This window comes from Schistocerca piceifrons, chromosome 10 (genome assembly GCF_021461385.2).
Source record: "Schistocerca piceifrons isolate TAMUIC-IGC-003096 chromosome 10, iqSchPice1.1, whole genome shotgun sequence".
Classification (NCBI taxonomy): Eukaryota; Metazoa; Arthropoda; class Insecta; order Orthoptera; family Acrididae; genus Schistocerca; species Schistocerca piceifrons.
In genome coordinates, this window is record NC_060147.1 from 50,273,463 (window position 1) to 50,300,326 (window position 26,864).

The 26,864-nt window shown below is 44.3% G+C and overlaps 1 protein-coding gene across 1 annotated transcript in view; it reads right to left on the reverse strand.

The window, feature by feature from the left end:
• Window positions 1-26,864, reverse strand: part of LOC124718682 (membrane-associated transporter protein) — a 152,300-nt gene that overhangs the window by 39,817 nt on the left and 85,619 nt on the right. The window contains exons 7-8 of the mRNA XM_047244306.1: window positions 20,499-20,594; window positions 4,990-5,181 (exon numbers count right to left, since the gene is read on the reverse strand). Of these exons, the coding sequence (XP_047100262.1) occupies window positions 4,990-5,181; window positions 20,499-20,594 (288 nt within the window). The remainder of the gene's footprint in view (window positions 1-4,989; window positions 5,182-20,498; window positions 20,595-26,864) is intronic.

Genomic DNA, 26,864 nt, shown 5'->3' on the forward strand with positions numbered 1-26,864 from the left:
GTCGATGACATTGTAATTCTGTCAGACACATCAAAGGACTTGGAAGACCAGTTGAACGGAATGGACATTGTCTTGAAAGGAGGATATAAGATGAACATCAGTAAAAACAAAACGAGGATAATGGAATGTAGTCGAATTAAGTCGGGTGATGCTGAGGGGATTAGGGAATGAGACACTTAAAGTAGTCAATGAGTTTTGCTATTTGGGGAGCAAAATAACTGATGATGGTCGAAGTAGAGAGGATATGAAACGTAGACTGGCAATGGCAAGGAAAGCGTTTCTGAAGAAGAGAAATTTTGTTAATGTCTAATGTAGATTTAAGTGTCAGGAAGTCGTTTCTGAAAGTACTTGTATGGAGTGCAGCTATGTATGGAAGTGAAACGTGGACGATAAATAGTTTGGACAAGAAGAGAATAGAAGCTTTAGAAATGTGGTGCTACAGAATAATGCTGAAGATTAGATGGGTAAATCACGTAACTAATGGGGAGGTACTGAATACAACCGGAGAGAAGAGGAATTTGTGGCACAACTTTGCTAGAAGAAGGGGTCGGTTGGTGAAACATGTTCTGAGGTATCAAGGGATCACCAATTTAGTATTGGAGGACAGCGCGGAGGGTAAAAATCGTAGAGGGAGACCAAGAGATGAATACACTAAGCAGATTCAGAAGGATGTAGGTTGCAGTAGGTACTGGGAGATGAAGAAGCTGGCACGGCATAGAGTAGCATGGAGAGCTGCATCAAACCAGTATCAGGACTGAAGACCACAACAACAACAACTTGCATATTACGAAAATACGCAGTTTAAGCGATACACTAAGTTAAAGATTTTGCCATTTATAAAATTGTGACACTTAATTTCAGCATCCACCGAACCGACGTGTTTAAGGCTTCGAGTGTTCCTCAACCTTTAGGTTACACTAGTGTTACAGAACATATCTTTACATATTTTGTCAAATATTACAGAAATTTTTTGGTTTGTTTAAAGTTTTATGGTACAATAATCGAACTATGGTCATTGCCAACTGCACCTTTAGATCAGATCAGACTCCAAATTTTCCAAGAAAATTTAATTTTTTCTTTTTGTAGTGCATGAATATTTGGACTTTCCTAAACAAGCTGGTCCCTAATTTCTGAACAAAATTCGTGTAAATACAAGTTTAATACTTTTTTTAACTTATACTTCACACATCACGATGTCCTCAGTGATCTTAACGTCCTGTCAGATTTGTGTGGAAATCTCAGAAACTACGTGCTCTAGAAGCCTGTTTGTGGGTTTTTATGTTCCCTTTCGATTTGTTTACGAAGGTTGGATGCACTAATTATTAAATATTTAAGTATTTTTTGCTCATATCATTGTAAGTCTTTGAAAACAAAACGAATTTTTATATTTGGTAGCTTACTGTGTTTATTGTGAAACTGTTCTGTGTTGTTGCTCTAATTTAAAATGGGTAAACAAAGAAAACAGGTGCTGTAGAACTTCACCAGTTGTGGATAGTAGTGAAATAGAGCAAAATAATAGTGGTAGTGCTGAGAAGACAGCTGAAACTCGTGAGGTAAATATAGATTTGAATATTTTAACATGCGTTGAAAGAGACTATAACATGCGAGTTATGTGGTGGAGATACCGTGACTTCCGAAGATGTGACTGCCAGAAATGGTTTAGTCTTTAAACTTAAAATTATATGCACCGATTGTGGTGTTTATAGGTCATTTCTAACTTCTGTCAAATGCTCAAATAATGAACTATATGAAGTCGATGTAGGGTCATTGTGCGGACGTAGGTGTACTGGTAGATTACTTTGAGCTCTCCTGAATGAACGAAACGCACCCACACAATTTGAGAAGTATACTACGATTACTGGCAACTGCATAGACTCTGTTGCAACAAAATCCATGAAAACTGCAGCTGTAGAAGCAATCAGACTGCGGTGTGACAGATATTAGTACATTTTATAGGTAATGGCCAAAGAGGTGTCTCACTTCCAAAAACAGATTTTCTACTGTAACAAGTGTTGATACAGGTAAGGTGTCGGGCTTTGAAGTTCTAACTAAATACGACCAAGGATGCAACTCAGTAGGTGATAAGGAAGAGGAAAAGAGTGCCCGTAGGCCCTCAGGTATAAAAAATTGTGGGGGGTCAAGTGATAGTACGGAGGTAGCAGCAGCTACGGCTATTTTTCTTCCCTCACAATCAGAGCGAGACTTTTCAGTGTACGAAATACTTGGGACGTGGAGAGCGTAAGTCTTTCGACAATGTTTTAAAAAGCAAACCCTACGGTGAGCCTATTACAAAGCTCGAATATGTAGGTCACGCAGAGAAAACGAGAGGAGCACATCTTTGTCAGCTGAAAAAGAAAACTTGGTGACACCAACTTACCATACGGAGAAAGTATAAAATATGCTGGACTGCTTACTGATAAAGTTATCGGTGAATTTCAGGAATACTGTGGCAAAGCCACAAGAGAAAACACACATGATTCGGAATGCATAAAAAGAAAAGTCTGGGCAACATCCTATAATAGGCTCTCTGTAGGTAACAACCCCGTAGCTAACTCGTGCCTGCCTGCACCACATACATCATGCAAATATAGGAGAGCAGAGAAAGCAAGCAAACTAGATTAATTCAGACATAAACATTCAGTACCTGAAGCAGTAATGGAGGCTATTCAGCCTATATTCAGAGACTCAGCAAATCCCAACTTGATAAAGAAATGCTTCCACGGTAGGACACAGAATGTTTAATGAGGCACTTAACGATATTGTGCAAACCTGGGTTACAAAAAATTGTCTTTGTAGGCATGAAGATTATGTTTCTGCGATGCAGTTATGTATTACAATGACGGGGGTTCTGGTAGGATAGAAGTCTTGGAACAGCTGGGAATAAGTATAGGGCAGGCTACGCCAAGAATATTGGAAGCTGTGGACCAATTAAGGGTGCAGAAGGCTGGTCCCGGCGGAGGTTCGAGTCCTCCCTCGGTCATGGGTGTGTGTGTTTGTCCTTAGGATAATTTAGGTCAAGTAATGTGTAAGCTTAGGGACTGATGACTTCAACAGTTAAGTCCCATAAGATAAAAAAAGGGTGTAGAAGACTGAAATGATCGAGGAGGCAAGAAAGAAGAGAAGAAGTAAGAATTTAGGTGAAGAAGAAGGGTCAGACTATGAAGCAGGCGGCTTCCGACCAATATTTTAGGAAAAAAGATGTGTTTCCATAGACTTACTACTTTCATTTGAATTTTCTTAAAACTGTTAATTTTCTGACAAAAGCCTCATTCTCTCACGAACCAATAAATATACAAATTGTAAAATTTACTCATGTAGTGGAGGTGATTATATGGATATATAATCGGTGTTTTGAGAGTTATATAACTGATGGTATGCTGTATAAAACACTACTTTTTCGAAGAAACAGGCGTATATATAAAAAATTGTCTCTCAGTTTTCACTATGTAGACCTTCCCAATTCTACATCAGTGAAATAAATATGTTCAGATGTTCAACTAGTAAAAATTTGGTAGTGATATTTGGAATAGTTTAAGAAATAATGGGTTAAATGTTGGTAGAGATCTATGTTGTCGCTATAGGGGTCTGCTTTTCCGTAACGAGTAAATTAGATCATTAGTGCTAACACGTGTGCCACATATATTTCTTACTGTTATATAACAATATGATACATAACTAAGATGTGGAAATAATATGGTGGAACTTAACATTAGGGTCCACTATGCACTGCACGAAATGGAATACAAAGGTCAAACTATATGGCTGGCTGTTTTGTTGTAATGATTGGTAAAATACTGGGCTGTGATTGGTATAGCAAAATATTCGCGTGTTAGTTTAGAAGCACACTCTGCCTGGCCTGTTTCCAAGAAAGTGTGGTGGCTCAGGGGAGGTGAGGGGAGCGCAGAGTAAGAGGGACCACAATGTCAGCCCACCATTGCCACCACTCTACTTGCAGCATACCTGCTTCTGCATCGAAGTGAACGAATGGTTTGAGGTAATTTTGTGTCAAAAGAGCACGTTGCTTTCCTAGACAAATGGAAGAAAAGACGAAGCAAATCAGTTCTTTTTCAGACAGTAACAGTTTGAGGAAAGGTGCAACCAACCACTACATCAACAAAAGCGAAACGAGGATAATCGAATGTAGTCGAATTAAATCGACTGATGCTGAGGGAATTAGATCAGGAAATGAGACACTTAAAGCAGTAAATGAGTTTTGCTATTTGGGGAGCAAAATAATTGATGATGGTCGAAGGAGAGAGGATATAAAATACAGACTGGCAATGGCAAGGAAAGCGTTTCTGAAGAAGAGAAATTTGTTAACATCGGGAATAGATTTAAATGTCAGGAAGCTGTTTCTGAAAGTATTTGTGTGGAGTGTAGCCATGCATGGAAGTGAAACATGGACGATAAATAGTTCAGACAAGAAGAGAATAGAAGCTTTCGAAATGAGGTGCTACAGAAGAATGGTGAAGATTAGATGGGTAGATCACATAACTAATGAGGAGGTTTTGAATAGAATTGGAGAGAGGAGGAATTTGTGGCACAACTTGACTAGAAGAAGGGATCGGTTGGTAGGACATGTTCTGAGGCATCAAGGGATCACCAAATTAGTACTGGAGGGCAGCGTGGAGGGTAAAAATCGTAGAGGGAGACCAAGAGATAAATTCACTGAGCAGATTCAGAAGGATGCAGGTTGCAGTTGGTACTGGGAGATGAAGAAGCATGCGCAGGATAGAGTAGCATGGAGAGCTGCATCAAACCAGTCTCAGGACTGAAGACCACAACAACAACAACAACAACAACAACAACATCACTGCTTAATCTAAAATATGTACACTGTGCACAAAATTGAAGTAATCCAAGCAAAACTTACTAGGAGAGTAGACAGAGTAGAAAACAGATAGAGGTACAGGTAAGTCCCCATACTGAACCCAGTAACGCGAACATAACGGCAAAGGATAGGGTCAGGCTTTCGGATGCCGTACCAACCTGAGGGTCGCCGCCAAAGACGGCCTCGCCGACGAAGTCTGTGAAGTAGAGGGAGTAGCAGACGTGGGCCATCCAACAGAAGAGGTTGGTCAGGCAGAGCACGCGCAGGGAGCCGGGCATCCAGACGATGGACATCAGGTACTGTCCCAGCGAGGGCGTCGCGTGTGCTGTCACCAGTGGCGGGCTCACCTCCTGTCAAAACAAAACCGCAATCTTGTCTAGATATAGGGACAGCTGAAGCAGAGTGTAAACAAGGATCCTGGCCTCCATACAGTGGACAGCAGGTACTGCCACAGTAAGGGTGTCATGCTCCATCACAAGGTGTTGGCCCATCTCCTGTCAAAAGCGCACAGTAAGACACATCTTTATCTACAGGTTCACGAGGCAGAGCGTACACTCGGAGCCAGGCTTCCACACAGTGGATGGCAGGTACTGACAAAGTACGGTTGTCGCATGGTCTGTCACTGGTGGTTGGTCTACCTTCTGTCGATACCAAGCAATAAGTCATGTCTAGATGTACAGGTTGGTGAAGCAGAGTATACACAGGGAGCCAGGCATCCACATGGCGGACAGCAGGTACTGCCCCAAGGACAACGTTGCACGCACAGTCATCAGTGAAGGGCCCATTTCCTATCACCAACCCATCATAAGTCGCCATTATACAGGGGCATTTCCACAGATAAACAGTCCACAACTGGAGTACATAAATGAAATTATAAAAGATTTCTGGTGTAGTTGCTACAAAGAAATGAAGAAGACAGAAAGACGTGAAGACTGGAAATGGTGCTGACCAGACTGTTGCTAGCCTATCCTGGGATTCAGCACTGAAGGAGGAGAAAAGTTAAGCTTTACACAACGTGGATTCTGGTTGGGGACCCAGCGCTTTACTAAGAACAGTCCTGTTTGGGTTTGGTATGCCCTGGTATCCTCTGACTTTTGAACTTACGTACCCCACCAGTTAGGGTAGACCATAGTTTAACAGAGTGTGAAGCACAGTATAAAATAAGGCGTTTTTCACATTAAGAAATCATTGGCAGAGGTGAAAAAAGAGGGGAAAAAGTTAGAACCGAGTGAGAACTGAATCCTGGACTTTTGGATGCAGATTCTGCCAGTCAGTCATTGGTCACTGCACATGGAACATCGACACAATGGATCGTCACACTCCACTGGAGGTATACTCACATGAGAAGAAACATCAACTCACAACCACTTCTCTTACATCAGTATGGTGAAACTTAGGCTATACGATAATGTCCGTACTACGAAAAACCAGAATATGGTGTGAGTACTGAGGATGAAGTTCGCCTCCACAGCCTAGTGGTCAGTGCGAGTGACTGTCATGTGGGGGACCCGGGTTCGTTTTCCGGTAAGGGCACAGATATTTCCTCAGTGAGAGAGCACTCAGTCTTGTGAGGCCAGCTGAGGAGCTCAATCATTGACGATTGCTAGGACGAGAAACCTGGCGACGGGCGTAGTAGTGTGCTGACCGTGTGCCCCTGCATACCACGTCTGATGGTAGAGGATGACAAAGTGGTCGGTGAGGCCTGTTTGGTCCCTCTAGGCCCAGAACCATTAAGAAAGCAGCGGTGATTATCTCAGAGTAGCACTTGCGCCCGACGTCCTATGTCATCTGATTGATACATTACACTCCCTGTCACATTTCTACTCTCCACATCTCTCTGTAGTGGCACGGAAGTTATTCCCTGATGCCTGAACACCGTCCGCCGGCCGGAGTGGCCCAACGGTTCTAGGCGCTTCAGTCCAGAACCGCGCAACTGCTACGGCCGCAGGTTCGAATCCTGCCTCGGGCATGGATGTGTGTGATGTCCTTAGGTTAGTTAGGTTTAAGTAGTTCTAAGTTATAGGGGACCGATGAGCTCAGATGTTAAGTCCCATAGTATTCAGAGTCATTTGAAGCATCATCGCGTCCCTTTTCCTTGTCATTGTTTTCTAAATGTTCCTTCTCTAGCCCATTCTGTAGATAGCCTTCTCATTTCCTGTACAAGAAAAAAACTGTACACCTGGAGAGACGATGTCGATTTTGATGTGAAGCAATCATATGCCAGCTGGAGAATAGTAGATGTACTGTTCGTTTCGGCGTCGTCCCCAAAGAGATAGCACAGTGGCATAGCTACCAGAGCGCAATTTGCATCTATCCTTTAAGTATGCTGACGCGCAGAAGGCTGAGTGTGGTGCAAATGTGTGCAGCAAGCGGGCACTCGTGCCACAGAGACGCACTCACGCTTCCTACAGCCAACTGGGCGAGACTGAAAGGGGTCAAATGGTGGCCTTCCGAGTGGCGGGAATTCCTTTTGGAGAATTGTCACACAAATTGGACGTGCTGGGCCAGCTGTACCACGATGCTGGTATCAGTGGTCATGTGGACATTCTCACACAACCATAGACTGTATTCTGGACGTCCACACAGCACAAATGCCCACCAAAATCTCCATATTGTAAGGCCGGCAGTGGCAGATCGTACAGCTACCACAGTACAAATAAGAGGGCTTGTGAGAGCAGACAGATGAACACAAACTGTTGCAACCCTGTTGTTAGTAGTGGGACTACGGGCACGCACAGCTCTAGCCCATCTTCCACTCGCGCCACAGCATCGACGTGCTGTCAGAGGATCACTTGGAGGATGGAATGGCGCGCCATGGTCTTCAGCGATTGAAAGTAGATTCTGCCTGCAACCGAGTGACAGTCGCTTGCTCATACGACATAAACCTAATGAACACTGTCTCGTAGAGTGCATTTGTTCGAGACACACTGGCCCCATCGCAAACCTTATGGTCTGGAGTGCGGCAAGGTGTAACACTCGTTCATCTTTGGTGTTTTGGTGGGGACGCTAACCAGTGCTCGATATGTTCAGAATATTGTTAGATCCGTTCTTTTCCCATCCTTCCAATGGGAAGCTGATGCGTTGTTCCAACAGGATAACGCTCGACCGCTTGCTGATTCAACGTACTCTGCAAGACGTGCAGCAACTTCCCTGGCCAGCACAATATTCGCACTTGTCTCCAATCGAGCACGTGTGGGATACGATGGGACGAGAAGTGACTCGGGTGACTCTTCAACTGACAGATCTTAACGGAACTACTAGAACAGGTCGAGCAGTATTCGCCACCTCTGCCATCGACTGGATGCCAGAGTCAGCCTCCGCATTGCCGCCTGTGGAGGCTACACCGCATTCTAACATTGGTGTTTCAGCATGGGTCATACCTGTTATGTCAGAACAGCTTGTGCTATTGATCTGTTAATGTAATCATTTCATGTACTCCATGTACACTGTTGCAACAGTAAATCTTGAGTGAATTAGTAGTAGTATGGTATTCTGCCTTACGGCAGGTCTTGTCGTGGGTTAAGCCTCTTCCACTTTTGTCTGTCCCTAGCCAGTCTTTCCATTTCTGAATATTCGTCTTCTTTGATATTGTCCACCATTTGATATATTCTTTTTCCTCTTCCCCTTTTTCCCTCCACCATTCCTTCTATTACTTCCTCATTAAACAGTCCCTCGTCAAACAATGTCCAATCCAGTTCCGTTTTCTTTTTCTGATGACTTTCAGCATGTTTCTTTCTTCTCCAACTAATACTTCTTCATTCCTTACTCGGTCTTCCCATTTCACTTTTTCCATTCTTCTCCATATTCCTGTCTCTAGTGTCTCCAATCTTCTTTCATCTTCCTTCTTCAGTGCGCAGGTCTCTGCACCATACAGTGCAACGCTCCAGATGTGACATTTTGCCAGTCTTTTCCTTAGATCTTCGTTTCGTGATGCGCAAAGTAATTTCTGCTTCTTCTTGAATCCTCCTTTTCCCATTGAAATTGTTTACCGAATTTCTGTTGAGCAATACTTATCACCCATTATTACACTTTTCAAGTAACTGAAGTTATTCACTTGCTCTATTTCCTCTCCCCCTATTTACGGCATTTCCCCCCCTTTCCTCCAATTACAGTGCTTTTCGTTTTCCTCTTGTTAATCTTCATTCCATATTCTTCTAATTTTGTGTTTAGAACATCTAACATTTGTACCATCTCTCTTGCACTCTCTGCCATCACAACTAGGATGTGGCATGGTAAATTTTCCACATCACTGAGGGGTGAATGTAAGTCGTCCTAAGATATCAAAAGATCAGAATTGTGTAAGAACATCCAAGTCCTCGCGCAGTCTTCGCAAAGTGTTGTGGATTTCAAATAAATACTAATATAAAGAGTAAGAAATTTCAAAAGCGGAAATTTCACTACTACAAATTAAGTGAGCGTGGTGAGAATAGGTTATCTTGTGATGATAGTAAACGACACCATGATCAATAGCTTCTTCCTGAGAAATCTTGACTTTGATGTTTGTTGACTAGTTTTGTGTTCAACAGATAACGTGTACATCAAATGAGTCATTTCACATTCATATGTAAATATGGATGCATTCTGATCATTTGCAAGTTTCTTGATATACATGTAGATCTGAATTAGTAATTGCTACCCACCACCTTTTACATGCTATGGAATGGAAATGAAGTCGCATGCTTCTTGACAGAGCATTGGGGAACGATGCGGGAGACCCGTACCGCTGTAGGCAAGGTCCTGGTGGAGGTGGTTTGCCGTTGCCTTCCTCCGACCCTAATGGAGGTGAATGATGATGATGAAGACACCCAGTCATCTCGGGGCATGTGAAAATCCCTGACCCCGCCGGGAATCGAACCCGGGACCCTGTGCTCGGGAAGCGAGAACGTTACCGCGAGACTACGACGGCGGACTTACATGTTACATAAACATAAATTTTTCTTTGGAATAGAAGGACTGGTCAAGGAGAAATTTTTTCACGTTGCTCTCGAATTTATCTCTTCTGTCTGTCAGACATTTTGTATCAATGGGTTAGTGACCAAATATTTTGGTGGCTGCATTGTGCAGCCATTTTTGTGCTAAAGTCAATAAATGGAATTGTGAGGGTTATTTTTCTCCTTCTAGCATTATAATTACAAACATCAATATTTCTTTTGAACTGTACTGTGTTATTTACAATAAACGTCATGAGGGAACACGTGTGCAGACTGTGAAGCACTAGTTATTATGTCTAACACTTTAAACAGATATCGTGGGTGAGCTCCACACATTTTCCTTACCGCCAAGTTTTAATTGCGAAAACTTACACTAGAACAATATCCATATGACATTATTAAACGAATGCACACAAAAGGTTAACTTACTGAACTGCCATGATTCGAAGTATAAATGTGACAGAACTTATTTGTTTGGAAATTCAGAAGTTTCCATTTTATAGTTGAAATTCTCGTCAATATGAACACCGACAATGTCGAAGGTTCCATTCCAGTTACTCTTTCTTCACCATATCTTACGTTTGTCGTTAACGTAGTATCTCCAGATGTGCAGAAATGAGTCCACTGCCCGACCAAAAACGTGAAGGATCCAGAATATGTGGTCACGTCAATATAAGAGGTGTGGCTAGAAAAGAACCGGACTAGTACTGGTGAAACAATAAAACGAATGCAATAAGGCTGAAAGTCGCGTGGCCTGTCACGTGACTCTCGCTCCGCCTACTGCTCGAGTTTCATCTGCCTCCTGCACTCAGTCTGCCCGTGGCGTCTGTTTTAAGTAGTTGACGTTTTGTCTGTGCGTCGGAAAATGTTGAGTGTACAGAAAGAACAGCGTGTTAACATCAAATTTTGTTTCAAACTAGGAAAATCTGCAAGTGAAACGTTTGTAATGTTACAACAAGTGTACGGCGATGATTGTTTATCGCGAACACAAGTGTTTGAGTGGTTTAAACGATTTAAAGTTGGCCGCGAAGACACCAGTGATGACACTCGCACCGGCAGACCATTGTCAGCAAAAACTGATGTGTACATTGAAAAAATCGGTACACTTGTTCGACAAGATCGCCGTTTAACAATCAGAGCAGTGTCTGAGTTAACAGGAGTTGACAAGGAAAGTGTTAGGCAGATTCTTCATGAAAGTTTCAAAATGAACAAAGTGTGTTCAAAAATGGTTCCAAAGTGTCTCACAATTGAACAGAAGGAACGCCGAAGAATGATTTGTTCTGACATCCTGGAAAACATTGAAAGTGATCCCACCTTCTTACAAAATGTTATTACTTGCGATGAATCGTGGTTTTTTACTTACGATCCCGAAACTAAACGCCAAACTCCTGGTTCTCCACGACAAAAAAAAGCATGAATGTCAAAATCGAAATTCAAGGCAATGATGATTGTTTTTTTTGACATCAAAGGGATTGTGCACATTGATTGGGTACCAGAGGGACAAACAGTGAATCAGCATTACTACATTAACGTCCTGGCTACCCTACGTGAGCGAGTACGGAGAAAACGGAACGATTTGTGGAGAAAAAAGTCATGGATCCTTCACCAAGACAATGCCCCAGCTCACAGTGCGTTGTCAGTGAAGACGTTTTTGGCAAAACACAACATTCCCATCTTAGATCATCCACCCTACTCACCTGATTTGGCCCCCTGTGACTTTTTTATTTTCCCTAAAGTCAAGTCAGCTTTGAAAGGAACTAGATTTGAGACTGTTGAAGCAGTAAAAGAAAAAGCGACGGAAGTAATGTATGGACTTACCGAAAATGATCTGCAGCATTGCTATGAACAGTGGAAAATTCGTATGGAGCGGTGTAGAGACCGAGGAGGAGAGTGCATTGAAGGAGATAACATGAAATTGTAAATAATTGTAAATAAATGTTTTTTCCAGCATCAGTCCGGTTTTTTTCTAGCCGCACCTCGTATTTTCTTATATGTACACACAGTCAGCATATATGTAAACGATTAGGGTTGTAATTCTCTGTGACAAGTGAATGGTCACTAGCATGCATTAGTGTTGTCTGTGTTTAGTGTTCTAAGCAGGCCTCTTAGGGTGTATAAGGGGCGTGGACAGAGACTGTGAAAAACACGGACATGCTCTGTACTTGTGGGAGACAGCATTATCAGCACCTGACAGACTTTGTCAGGTATCTCATTTAGGGAATCTATTTGGCCAGTTGGTAGAATCGTGCAGTATCCACATTTTTGGGACACTTGGGCGTGACAACACAGGGAGCTGAGGGCAGGCATACTCGTCATCGAGGGCATGGTCGATCACATTTGAGCACATTGTATCGTATTGTAAACCGAGGGCCTAGAAACGATGCTGCACCCCTCCTCAGCCGCAGTGGTCCACAACCCCCCGACGACTACTGCAGTCCACTTCACCCCTCCACCGCTCCACACCGAACCACTCTTTCAGAGTTATTGTGTGGTTTGGCCCCCCCAGTGAACCTCCCCAAGGAACGTCTCACACCAGAGAAGTGCAACCCCTATGTCTGCGTGGTAGAGTAATGGTGGTGTACACATACGTGGAGAACTTGTTTGCGCAGCAATCGCAAATACAGTGTAGCTGAGGCAGAATAAGGGGAACCAGCCTGCATTCGCCAAGACAGATGGGAAACCGCCTAAAAACCATCCACAGACTGGCTGCCTGACCGGACCTCGACACAAGTCCGCCAGGCGGATTCGTGGCAGGGACCAGGCGCTCCTTCCCAATCCGGAAAGCTATGCATTAGACAGCACAGCTAAGCAGGTGGGCGAGGTCCACCTTACTGTGCATTGAGCACATTCTGACACCTTCACACCTGCGCCTGCCGTCCGAGAGCGAGTAAAGGACCGTCTGCACCGTTCTGCGTCATCCAGTACCATCGGGTGGAGATCAGCAGCAGCTGGGCTGGGGAATGGCTGTCTGACGTGTAAACTGCCACTGACACTACAACGCAAACAGCCTGCATTTGGGGCGGTAGCGCGAATGGGAAGTGTGGACAGCTTACGAATGGCGTCGCACTGTATTTGGCGGCGAACCGCGTTCCTGAACTACACCCAGTTGACCGCTGTCGGCGAATGTGGTGGCGGCGTGGGTGGAGGTGCCGCGCTTCCAGTGTTCTGGAGAGGCCCAGCGCCATTATTCCAGATGTCTCAGTGTGGGGAACCATTGGGTACCACTTCAGGCCGCCGCCGGTACTACAGAAACTCTACGACAGTACATCACGGAATCCTGCACCACCATGTGTTACCTCTCGTGTGAAAGTACGCCATTCCGTAGCACATGTCTCTCGGAGGTGTCTGCATGACGCCGAGTCACTCCTCTGTCCGGCAAGATTCCTAGGTTCGTCCCTGACAGACCCTGTGAGGGAGTAGCTGCGCCCCAGTGTGGAAGGCCAGCTGCAACAGTCGTGGATAATTTGGGACAGGTGGTGACAGCCTTCCCAACCGAATTAGTGAATGGGCCCAGGCCAGGAAGGTGGGGTGGTGTCAGGGGAGGGGCTGCTACATCATACCATTAACTGATGGTAATGATGATGTTTGGTTTGTGGGGCACTCAACTGCGCAGTTATCAGCGCCCGTACAAATTCCCAACCTTTGCTCAGTCCAGTCTCACCACTGTCATTAATGATGATGAAATGACGAGGACAACACAAACACCCAGTCATCTCGCGGCAGGTGGAAATCCCTTACCCCGCCAGGAACCGAACCCGGGACTCCGTGCTTGGGAAGCGAGAGCGCGATCACGAGCTGCAAACGCCATTAATTGGGCTCATGCAGCCAAGTTCTCTGTAAATTTGGATCAGTTTTGTAACCGCTGAAATAAAGTCACATACTCTCTGAATCCATAATGTTTCATTACTTTCCTCATTTCCTTGTAGCTGCTTCACCTTTTGAAACTGAAAGTGGAACTGAGACTTCATGCAGACATCGACTCAATAATACTTTTAACTGCACCGTTTATCACTTTTTTCTTTTGCAACATGTATGTTTGGATTAATTACTATACTAGTGTCGTATGCAAAAACGAACTAATTCCACTCATTGTATATTACGAGGTGCCATCACTATGTAATACAACAAAGCACAGGTGGCTCTATTCAGGACTCCAATACATCATATTATTCTCATCTGTTTTGGCTGCAAAACCCTATTTTTCCAAATTATCACCATTCATTGCGACGCCCTTACGCCACTTTACTGGAACAGTCTGTATGCCCGCGTGGTACCGTTGCGCTGGTCGACGTCGTAGCCAATATCTTGCTGCACGAGTTACTTCCCCACAGTCCGAGTACTGTTTCCCATGGAGTGCATCATTACTGGGCCAAACAGATGGAAGGTGGAAGGTGCGAGGTCTGGCCCGCAGCGTGGATGGGCAACAACAGTCAGACAAAGTTTTGTGATCTCCTCTTGGGTGCAGAGATTTGTGTGAGGCCTCGCACTGTCGTGACGAAGGACAAGTCCGTCGGCAATGACGAATTCACTGAACTTGTTTCTCCAGTTTAGTAATGGTAAGACAATGCAGCCGCGCGGGACTAACCGAGCGGTCTTGGGCGCTACAGTCATGGACTGTGTTCCTGGTCCCGGCGGAAGTTGGAGTTTTCCCTCGGGCACGGGTGTGTGTGTTTGTCCTTAGGATAATTTAGCTTAAGTAGTGTGTAAGCTTAGGGACTGATGACCATAGCAGTGAAGTCCCATAAGATTTCGCACACATTTGAACATTTTTTTAAAGACAACGCACTCCAGAGTTGAGCGTCGCACCACAACGGGGAACATCGAAGACAATAATCCCTTCACAATCCCAGAAGACTATCACCATGAGGGTGCAGCTTTGAACTTTTTCTTCAGAGTACAGACGGTGTAGCGCAACTTCACGGATTGTCGTATTGTTTTCGATTCGAAATGACGAACCCTTGATTCATCGCCTGTGACAATGTTCAGCAAATATTGTCACGATCAGCCTTGTGACGTGCGACCAATTCCGTGCTGATGTCCCCCGTCGTTCTGCACGGTCTCCTGTTACACTGTGAGGAACCAGGCCTGCACAAACCTCTGTGAGCTGTGCGTGGCCCGTGTTCGTGCCATTTCTTATTTTACATCTTGCTATTACCGTACTGCCACCTCATTATGTTAATTCTCAATTACTGGTGTCACTTAGTTGCTGGCTTGCCTGCCCGTGAGTGGCAGCAGCAGCGCTTATGGATATAGGCCCTGCCGTATTATGCTTGCTAGACTGCTATTACTTCCCGGTCATTGTGTGTCGACCAGTCATTTGAAAGGCGCCAGCAGTTAGTTGGGACCTGGCAGTGTTTGAGTTGGCACGCGGCACAAGTTTAGTCGGGGCGCGGAAGCAGTGAAGTCCAGACCACCACGACTTGCCCGACGGTCGCCGACACACATAAGTTGAGTGGGGACGGCTTGGTTTGTTGTCAGTCGGTTGTGTTGCCGGACAACGTGTGTTTGGCTGGCGATCGCTTATGGGTTGCCTGTGTGTGCCGACTCGTGATTTGTCCCTGTTATTGTACAGTCACTGCCGTTAGCATAGTCTAGTTCTTCTTGCAAGTGTTTGAAAACTGTGTGTACTCAGTGTGATTGGGACTGACAAGTTATTCTAAATGTTGTCGGTGTGCTGGTTCTGAGGAGTCGGTCGGTTGGTGTGGATCAGACAGGAAATCTCAGCGCGGCGCAGTGGGCCGGGCCCGCTGGTGGTCTTTACGCAGTGTCGGAGTGTGTGGGAGGTGTTCCGATTGCTACGAGGTTCGTGGCTGACAGACCCCGGTCATCAAAGTTGAGTGGTGATTTAATTACTGAAGCCAGTCTGTTCACATTGCGCCATTGGTTTACATGGTTGGCCATTGGTGGTATTCCCATGAGCAACGGTGAATGTTCGAGTTGGCGAACGTTTGGCCACCATCCAGTGGAGTTTAACTGTATTTTCCTTATTTGAAGTCCAAGTGCACCAGCGAAATTTTTAGGGGTTTGAATTTGTATGCTGTACGTTGAGTTTTAAATAATGTGCCTCCAACTACGAGGTTCGTGGCTGACTGACCCCGGGCATCAAAGTTGAGTGGTGATTTAATTACTGAAGCCAGTCTGTTCACATTGTGCTGTTGGTTTTCATGGTTGGCCATTGGCGGTATTCCCATGAGCAACAGTGAATGTTCGAGTTGGCGAACGTTTGGCCACCATCCAGTGGAGTTTAACTGTATTTTGCTTATTTGAAGTCCAAATGCACCAGCGGAATTTTCTGCCTTTTTGGCTTTCGAGTTCCTTGTGTACTGATCGGGTGGAAAGCAAGTTGTCATGTTGGTGGGTCCATTGACTGTCTCTTGGTTGGCTTGCCGGTGGATTGGATATAGTTGGGCTGACTACCTGTCTCCCCTAAGTGAGCGTTAATATTTCAAGTGCAGACTGACCCCTGCAAACGTCTGAGCGCCGATGGCTGTACTGCCTTTTCTTACTAGTGTTTCATTGTGTATCTAAATGGCTCATATCTGACGGTTTGAATTTGTATGCGTTTCGTTGGGTTTTAAATAATGGGCCATCAACTACGAGGTTCGTGGCTGACTGACCCCGGTCATCAAAGTTGAGTGGTGATTTAATTACTGAAGCCAGTCTGTTCACTTTGTGCCATTGGTTTTCATGGTTGGCAATTGGCGGTATTCCCATGAGCAACAGTGAATGTTCGAGTTGGCGAACGTTTGGCCACCATCCAGTGGAGTTTAACTGTATGTTGCTTATTTGAAGACCAAGTGCACCAGCAGAATTTTTAGGGGTTTGAATTTGTACGCTGTTCGTTGGGTTTTAAATAATGGGCCTTCAACTACGAGGTTCGTGGCTGACTGACCCCGGGCATCAAAGTTGAGTGGTGATTTAATTACTGAAGCCAGTCTGTTCATATTGTGCCTTTGGTTTTCATGGTTGGCCATTGGCGGTATTCCCATGAGCAACAGTGAATGTTCGAGTTGGCGAACGTTTGGCCACCATCCAGTGGAGTTTAACTGTATTTTGCTTATTTGAAGTCCAAATGCACCAGCGGAATTTTCTGCCTTTTTGGCTTTCGAGTTCCTTGTGTACTGATCGGGTGGAAAGCAAGTTGTCATGTTGGTGGGTCCATTGACTGTCTCTTGGTTGGCTTGCCGGTGGATTGGATATAGTTGGGCTGACTACCTGTCTCCCCTAAGTGAGCGTTAATATTTCAAGTGCAGACTGACCCCTGCAAACGTCTGAGCGCCGATGGCTGTACTGCCTTTTCTTACTAGTGTTTCATTGTGTATCTAAATGGCTCATATCTGACGGTTTGAATTTGTATGCGTTTCGTTGGGTTTTAAATAATGGGCCATCAACTACGAGGTTCGTGGCTGACTGACCCCGGTCATCAAAGTTGAGTGGTGATTTAATTACTGAAGCCAGTCTGTTCACTTTGTGCCATTGGTTTTCATGGTTGGCCATTGGCGGTATTCCCATGAGCAACAGTGAATGTTCGAGTTGACGAACGTTTGGCCACCATCCAGTGGAGTTTAACTGTATTTTGCTTATTTGAAGTCCAAGTGCACCAGCGGAATTTTCTGCCTTTTTGGCTTTCGAGTTCCTTGTGTACTGATCGGGTGGAAAGCAAGTTGTCATGTTGGTGGGTCCATTGACTGTCTCTTGGTTGGCTTGCCGGTGGATTGGATATAGTTGGGCTGACTACCTGTCTCCCCTAAGTGAACGTTAATATTTCAAGTGCAGACTGACCCCTGCAAACGTCTGAGCGCCGATGGCTGTACTGCCTTTTCTTACTAGTGTTTCATTGTGTATCTAAATGGCTCATATCTGACGGTTTGAATTTGTATGCGTCTCGTTGGGTTTTAAATAATGGGCCATCAACTACGAGGTTCGTGGCTGACTGACCCCGGGCATGAAACTTGTGTTGGGATTTAATTACTGAAGCCAGTCTGTTGACATTCTGCTGTTGGTTTTCATGGTTGGCCACTGGCGGTGTTCCCATGAGCAACACTGAATGTTCGAGTTGGCGAATGTTTGGCCACCATCCAGTGGAATTTAACTGTATTTTGCGTATTTGAAGTCCAAGTGCACCAGCGGAATTTTCTGCCTTTTTGGCTTTCGAGTTCCTTGTGTACTGGTCGGGTGGAAAGCAAGTTGTCATGTTGGTGGGTCCGTTGACTGTCTTTTGGTTGGCTCGCCGGTGGATTGGATATAGTTGGGGTGACTACCTGTCTCCCCTAAGTGAACGTTAATATTTCAAGTGCAGACTGACCCCTGCAAACGTCTGAGCGCCGATGGCTGTACTGCCTTTTCTTACTAGTGTTTCATTGTGTATCTAAATGGCTCATAGCCGATGGTTTGAATTTGTATGCGTTTCGTTGGGTTTTAAATAATGGGCCATCAACTACGAGGTTCGTGGCTGACTGACCCCAGGCATCAAAGTTGAGTGGTGATTTAATTACTGAAGCCAGTCTGTTCATATTGTGCCGTTGGTCTTCATGGTTGGCCATTGGCGGTGTTCCCATGAGCAACAGTGAATGTTCGAGTTGGCGAACGTTTGGCCACAGTCCAGTGGAGTTTAACTGTATTTTGCTTATTTGAAGTCCAAATGCACCAGCGAAATTTTTAGGGTTTTGAATTTGTATGCTGTACGTTGGGTTTTAAATAATGGGCCTTCAACTACGAGGTTCGTGGCTGACTGACCCCAGGCATCAAAGTTGAGTGGTGATTTAGTTACTGAAGCCAGTCTGTTCATATTGTGCCGTTGGTTTTCATGGTTGGCCATTGGCGGTGTTCCCATGAGCAACAGTGAATGTTCGAGTTGGCGAACGTTTGGCCACAGTCCAGTGGAGTTTAACTGTATTTTGCTTATTTGAAGTCCAAATGCACCAGCGAAATTTTTAGGGGTTTGAATTTGTATGCTGTACGTTGGGTTGTAAATAATGGGCCTTCAACTACGAGGTTCGTGGCTGACTGACCCCAGGCATCAAAGTTGAGTGGTGATTTAATTACTGAAGCCAGTCTGTTCATATTGTGCCGTTGATTTTCATGGTTGGCCATTGGCGGTGTTCCCATGAGCAACAGTGAATGTTCGAGTTGGCGAATGTTTGGCCACCATCCAGTGGAATTTAACTGTATTTTGCTTATTTGAAGTCCAAGTGCACCAGCAGAATTTTCTGCCTTTTTGTCTTTCGAGTTCCTTGTGTACTGGTCGGGTGGAAAGCAAGTCGTCATGTTGGTGGGTCCATTGACTGTCTCTTGGTTGGCTTGCCGGCGGATTGGATATAGTTGGGCTGACTACCTGTCTCCCCTAAGTGAACGTTAATATTTCAAGTGCAGACTGACCCCTGCAAACGTCTGAGTGCCGATGGCTGTACTGCCTTTTCTTACTAGTGTTTCATTGTGTATCTAAATGGCTCATAGCCGATGGTTTGAATTTGTATGCTTTTCGTTGGTTTTTAAATAATGGGCCATCAAGTACGAGGTTCGTGGCTGACTGACCCCGGTCATCAAAGTTGAGTGGTGATTTAATTACTGAAGCCAGTCTGTTCACATTGTGGGCCTTCAGCCGTCTAAAAATTTAAATTCCTTTCTTGTTAAATCTTAGATTGTTTGGGCTTTCAGCCCCAATACAAAAATAAAATTATTTAAGGATAAAGCCTTGGGCTTTCTGCCTTGTAAAAATTTTTCGTAGTTGTATTTTGAATAATGGGCCTTCAGCCGTTGTAAAATTAAAATTCCTTTCTTGTCAAGTCTTAGATTATTTAGGCCTTCAGCCTCATTTGAAGTATCATTAAGGATAAAACCTAGCGCTCTCTGCCTTTTGAAAATTTATTATAGTAGTGTTTTAAATCATGGGCTTCCAGCTATTTTAAAATTTAAAGAGGTTTTCCTCTTAAGCTATAAGATTATGTGACACATTCAGTCGTTAGTTAAGCTCGGAAATTTGCTCTGTAATGTTTGGGCAACTGAATATAGTTATATGTCTTCGAGTGTAACTGACAGCCACTCAATTTTGGCCGCTTTCCACAATTCCAACAACCTGTTCTGTCCTGCGGATTTAACCACTTGTTTCACTTTGAATACCCCAAATGGTGGACAAGTGTGTCAGCACTATCGTCAGGGGCGTCCACTGGATCGTGTGTAGTGCTCGATTTCCTCGAATGAGAGTGTCCGCACGTTCTGACTTTGCAATAGTTGTAGTTGTGTGCAGCCAGACAGTATGCAGGAGATGGGACACGTTTGCGTGACCTTGTCGCGATGATGACAGATGTCTCACCCAACGACTCACTGTGCTTTTGTCCAGTGCCAGGTCGAATGTTTGTGTTGCTCCGGTTTTCCGCCAAATGAGTCCAGTGACAGCTATCTGCTCGGATGACACCTCTATCACATGCGCCATTTTGAAGGCTGCCACCTATCGGAAGTTTATGAAATTAAAGGGGTTGAAGAGGAAATATTACACGACGGCCCACAACAAATTGCGCAGTTTTTCAACCGAAATTGACGAAATAGTTGGTTGGTTGGTTGGTTTGTGGGATTAAAGGGACCAGACTGCTATGGTCATCGGTCCCGACGAGATAATAGTTGCGTCATATAACGAACGCCCCTGCTGGAGGTACATTTTATGAGAAACAGTACTGGACCTAAGATTAAGCCTTGCAGAACGCGCAAGTTTCAGCAGCAGCAGGCGGTGTCTGACTGACCTGCGGCTCCGGGGCGCTGAAGGAGGTCTCGGCGGTGGGCGGCGGCTGCAGCCAGCTGCGCTGCTCCTGCTGCGGTGCGGGGGCGGCGGGGGGCGGTGGGCGCGGCGGCGGCAGCGGCTGCGGGGGCGGCGGCTTGTGGTAGCTCTCGTCGTAGCCGAAGTTGACATAGCCGTTGCCGTGCAGCGGAGAGTCCGTGCCCGCGATGGGCCGGTACTCCGCCCTGTCTGGCGGGCCGTCAACCTGCGTGCCGCAGGTAGGTGGATCAAAACAAAATGTCCAGACACTCTGTGACCACAATTGTACTGAAACAGAGGATGACAGACTAAAGGCCGAAATACTAAATGTCTTTTTCCAAAGCTGTTTCACAGAGGAAGACTGCACTGTAGTTCCTTCTCTATATTGTCGCACAGATGACAAAATGGTAGATATCGAAGTAGACGACAGAGGGATAGAGAAACAATTAAAATCGCTCAAAAGAGGAAAGTCAGCTGGACCTGATGGGATACCAGTTCGATTTTACACAGAGTACGCGAAGGAACTTGCCCCTCTTCTTGCAGCGATGTACCGTAGAGCTCTAGAAGACCGTAGCGTTCCAAAGGATTGGAAAAGGTCACAGGTCATCCCCGTTTCAAGAAGGGACGTCGAACAGTTGTGCAGAACTATAGACCTATATCTCTAACGTCGATCAGTTGTAGAATTTTGGAACACGTATTATGTTCGAGTATAATGACTTTTCTGGAGACTACAAATCTACTCTGTAGGAATCAGCATGGGTTTCGAAAAAGACGATCGCGTGAAACCCAGCTCGCGCTATTCGTCCACGAGACTCAGAGGGCCATAGACACGGGTTCCCAGGTAGATGCCGTGTTTCTTGACTTCCGCAAGGCGTTCGATACAGTTCCCCACAGACGTTTAATGAACAAAGTAAGAGCATATGGACTATCAGACGAATTGTGTGATTGGATTGAAGAGTTCCTAGATAACAGAACGCAGCATGTCATTCTCAATGGAGAGAAGTCTTCCGAAGTAAGAGGGATGTCAGGTGTGCCGCAGGGGAGTGTCGTAGGACCGTTGCTGTTCGCAATATACATAAATGGCCTTGTGGATGACATCGGAAGTTCATTGAGGCTTTTTGCGGATGATGCTGTGGTATATCGAGAGGTTGTAACAATGGAAAATTGTACTGAAATGCAGGAGGATCTGCAGCGAATTGACGCATGGTGCAGGGAATAGCATTTAAATCTCAATGTAGACAAGTGTAATGTGCTGCGAATACATTGAAAGAAAGATCCCTCATCATTTAGCTACAATATAGCAGGTCAGCAACTGGAAGAAGTTAATTCCATAAATTATCTGGGAGTAGGCATTAGGAGTGAATTAAAATGGAATGATCGTATAAAGTTCATCGTCGGTAAAGCAGATGCCAGACTGAGATACATTGGAAGAATCCTTAGGAAATGCAATCCGAGAACAAAGGAAGTAGGATACAGTACGCTTGTTCGCCCACTGCTTGAATACTGCTCAGCAGTGTGGGACCCGTACCAGATGGGGTTGATAGAAGAGATAGAGAAGATCCAACGGAGAGCAGCGCGCTTCGTTACAGAGCTCGGTACGAGCTTTTGTTAAAGTTTCGAGAATATACCTTCACCGAGGAGTCAAGCAGTATATTGCTCCCTCCTACATATATCTCGCGAAGAGACCATGAGGATAAAACCAGAGAGATTAGAACCCACACAGGGACATACCGACAATCCTTATTTCCACGAACAATACGAGACTAGAATAGAAGGCAGAACCGATAGAGGTACTCAAGGTACCCTCCGCCACACACCGTCAGGTGGCTTACGGAGTATGGATGTAGACTCCGCACTCGCACCCACCACGCCGCACTGCACTCAAGCTTATAGGCACACGGCACATGCACGTTTAACCCTCTCGCGGGCTGTGGGGGATATCTTTCGCACTAAACGCATTTTTTACAGCGGTGAATATGTGTCACCCCTTCTGTATGCTTCTGGAACCTAGTGGCAGTGTGCCGCACCAGCTGTAGTTTATGTTTGCTGTGCCTTCAGGACTGTCGGAGGAATATACACGGTGATTCACGAAGATATGCAAATATGTTAATATGTTATTCTGCAATTGAAACCAAAGAAAAAAGTTTATTTAAACATAGGTCCGCAAACGTTTAGTTACGGAGTTACGGCTAATGAAAGATGTTGCCTCAAATTTAGCAACTTTGCTAACATGAAGCCATCACAAAACTGTACGAGGTTAAAGCAAAGCACGATTTCCGTTTATTTTATTGTTATTCACCTGTTGTTGTGGTCTTCAGTCCTGAGACTGGTTTGATGCAGCTCCTACTCTATCCTGTGCAAGCTGCTTCACCTCCCAGTACCTACTGCAACCTACGTGCTCCTGAATCTGCTTAATGTATTCATCTCTTGGTCTCCCTCTCCGATTTTTACCCTCCACGCTGCCCTCCAATACTAAATTGGTGATCCCTTCATGGCTAGAACATGTCCTACCAACCGATCCCTTCTTCTGGTCAAGTTGTGCCACAAACTTCCCCCCAATTCTGTTCACTACCTCCTCATTAGTTATGTGATCTACCCATCTAATCTTCAGCATTCTTCTGTAGCACCACATTTCGAAAGATCCTGTTCTCTTCTTGTCTAAACTACTTATCGTCCATTTTTCACTTCCATAAATGGCTACACTCAATACAAATACTTTCAGAAACGACTTCCTCACACTTAAATCTATACTCGGTGTTAACAAATTTCTCTTCTTCAGAAATGCTTTCCTTGCCATTGCCAGTCTACATTTTATATCCTCTCTACATCGACCATCGACAGTTATTTTGCTTCGCACATAGCAAAACTCCTTTACTACTTTAAGTGTCTCATTTCCTAATTAATTCCCTCTGCAACACCCGACTTAATTCGACTTCACTCCATTAGCCTCGTTTTGCTTTTGTTGATGTTCATCTTATTCCCTCCTTTCAAGACACTGTCCATTCCGTTCAACTGCTCTTCCAAGTCCTTTGCTGTCTCTGACAGAATTACAATGTCATCGGCGAACCTCAAAGTTTTTATTTCTTCTCCATGGATTTTATTACCTAGTCCTAATTTTTCTTTTGTTTCCTTTACTGCTTGCTCAATATACAGATTGAATAGCATCGCGGAGAGGCTACAACCCTGTCCCACTCCCTTCGTAACCACTGCTTCCCTTTCATGCCCCTCGACTCTTATAACTGCGATCTGGTTTCTGTACAAATTGTAAATAGCCTTTCGCTCCCTCCCAGACGTGTGCCTGCAGTAATTTTGCACAACATCCAGAGAAGCAAAGAAATAATTTCGTAAAATTTTTAATTTATTAACTACTTGGCCCATTTTGTTTTTTAAATTCCAGGTAATTGTGAGTCGTGGCCGCCTCGCGTTGATGCCGTTTGTTCTTCGGCATTTTGTTGCAATCGAGTGGCGTCTTATTTCTCCCTGAGTTACTACTGTAACGGGTTGCAGACTTGCCTCCGTCAGTGGCAGCAGCAGCGCTTATCGATACTAGTACTGCTGTACAATCTTTGGTCTGACCGCTATATTTCCGTGTGGTAGTGTGTGTGACGGAGGGTCAGCTGGGACAGACCAGAGAGGAAGTCTCCGCAGTGCGAAGGCAGGCCGGAACCGCTGGCGGCATGCAAGCACGGTCGGATTGTGAGGCACTAGCTGCGAGAGCTACAGAGTTCGTTGCCCACCGAACCTGCACACTGAAGTTGAGTGATCAGTTAACCTGTTTTGAAACCTCAACTGCTGTGACATCTCTTCGTTCATTGCCAGTTGTTGTCCTGGGCCGTTCCGGCTAGCAGCACCATATGGTGTGTTGGAGTCGGCGAAATTTTGCAGCTGTCTTCCTGTATGGTCCTTAACTATTAAATTGGTTGTTACTTATCAGTGAAGTGCGCCAGCGGTATTTTCCGCCTTGTGGCCGTCAACATTCCACTTTCCTGCCCTGATCGTTAGCGTAGTTTTCCAGCAGTGTGTTTCTCATTGCCGTCTTGATGCTGTCTGGCACGGTATGTAGTTCAACAGCCTTTTAGTTGTTTGTTCATATTTTTTTCTTAAGAGTGGTTATTGTGCCTTTGCTGTTTTTATACGCCAATTTTGAAGATGTAGTGTGAGAGTAGGCAATACTGTCTTAGGATGTAAAGGTTGGCTACAACGCGCATGCACATGCTCTGGAATCTAAGATATTGTTGTCGCGCTTCGCAGCGCACGGATTAAATAGTGGCAGTTTGAAGCCAGTGCAGGAGCCCGCCTGCTGTGGTGCGCACGTGTGTTGGGCGAGGGGTTGTCTCCGAGCTGCCGTACTGCCGTGTCCGGCAGCAGCGTCACACGATTTGGTATTGAGTTGATATATTTTTTTTATAATTTGCAGCGCGCTTATTAGTTTAAAGAAAAGGGTTTGTGTATGTGGGTAACAGCAGACGGTAATTTTGATAATGATAGGAGTTGAATTCTTAAGGGAAACCATTGTTAGGCGAATAGATTAAGTATTGATATTTGTCATTGATTTCTTTTGTAATTGTCAGGGAATTGTTTGAGTATGTATTTAATTGAGAAGTATTTCAGTCTGTCTCAAGAGTTTGATTAATTTGTAATATTGCTGTAATGCCACTGGAGGCAGTTTTACATAAGAAGCGATTTTTCAAAGAGCTTCTAGTGTTTTGTGCAATTTTGTCATATGATGGAGACCGTGGCTGTTGTTTGAAGACAAATGTTGATGTTATTTGGACAGCAACCAGACACAAATTTACTTTCAGTTCCTTTATTCAAAGGCTACCGTTACCGGTTTCGAATCGTTGTGATTCGTCCTCAGACGGTTTACATGCTTTCTTTATGACATGTGGTGTGTTTTTTTACAGATTAATTGTCCTAAAATATAAATAGTACATAATTATAACCATAGTATATTCCTGAAAAATTTACAAAAATTACTTTCCAGCCTCCAAAGTAAATAATATTAGAAAGACCTATCTGCAGATCAAGTAGCAAATTTATATGTTACTATAATTCTCATGATGATAAATATAATTAAATGATATACTATTTTACCTATACAGTTCTATATATATATATATATATATATATATATATATATATATATATATATATATATATATATATATTTTTAAAACTTTATAATTATTTTAGCAATATCAACTAAAAAAATTCAATGTCTCTGTACTAGTGTAAAAGGCATTACAGTTGTGTAAATGAATATATGATGCTTTCCAAACATAGGACATCATCGTCAAATGCTACGATATATCATAGCATCTGTGATACTCATATGTTAGTAAGCTCTTTGTATGAATCAAAACATGTGGTGCGCGGTAGAAATCGTCTCAGTGACAAATCTGAAGTGTTCAGTGAGAACAATTTACGTGTGTAACAATGAGAATGCAGTGGGAATGCGTTTACATCTGCTGGACGAATTTTATGAAAACAAACACTCGAAACCGACGTTTCACGTAAGTCTCATGCAACGAAAATCTGTAACGCAACCATCTGTGTGTGGCGTGTTTATAATTATGTACTATTTATATTTTAGGACAATTAACCTGTAAAAAACACACCATATGTCATAAAGAAAGCATGTAAACCGTCTGAGGATGAATCACAACGATTCGAAACCGGTAACGGTAGCCTTTGAATAAAGGAACTGAAAGCAAATTTGTGGCTGGTTGCTGTCCTAACAACATCAACATTTGTCTTTTAGTGTTTTGTTAATTGAATGAGAAAGAATCGCTTTCAGAATTTAGTTTTTTGTTTGGGTTATCATTTATCGAGTTTAGATTTGACCAAACCCTTTCTCTTGAATTATACGTAGTTGTAGTAAGCAGCAGCAGCTGCCGCAGCAACAGCAGGACCCGCCATACAGAACGTGCATCGCACTCAGCATGAATAATAGGTTTTTTGTGTGTTTGTTAAATAATGGAATGCAGCAGATCAAGCAGTGGCAGCAGAAAGACAAAGTAAGTTATTTCTTGCGCACAGGACCAATTAAAAAAATAATGAAGTTTAGGCGATCTCTGTAATAGTAAAGTTAACAAGAGTACAAGCACGAGATTTTCAGTAGAAAACACGAGATAAAAAGATAGAGCTCGCGACAGTCAAGTGCAACTGCTATCTTCGTCCTTGGCTGATATTTTCCGTTGTCGTGCCATTGGTCGGGCGGGAGGGAATTGATTAGGATGTTGGTCGGACCTTCAGCTGTCCCTGGGTCAGGTTGCCATCCGATTATTTAACATTACTCTTGGCTGCCTGTCTCACCTCACCTCACCTCACCTTACGTTACAGCTAATCTCCT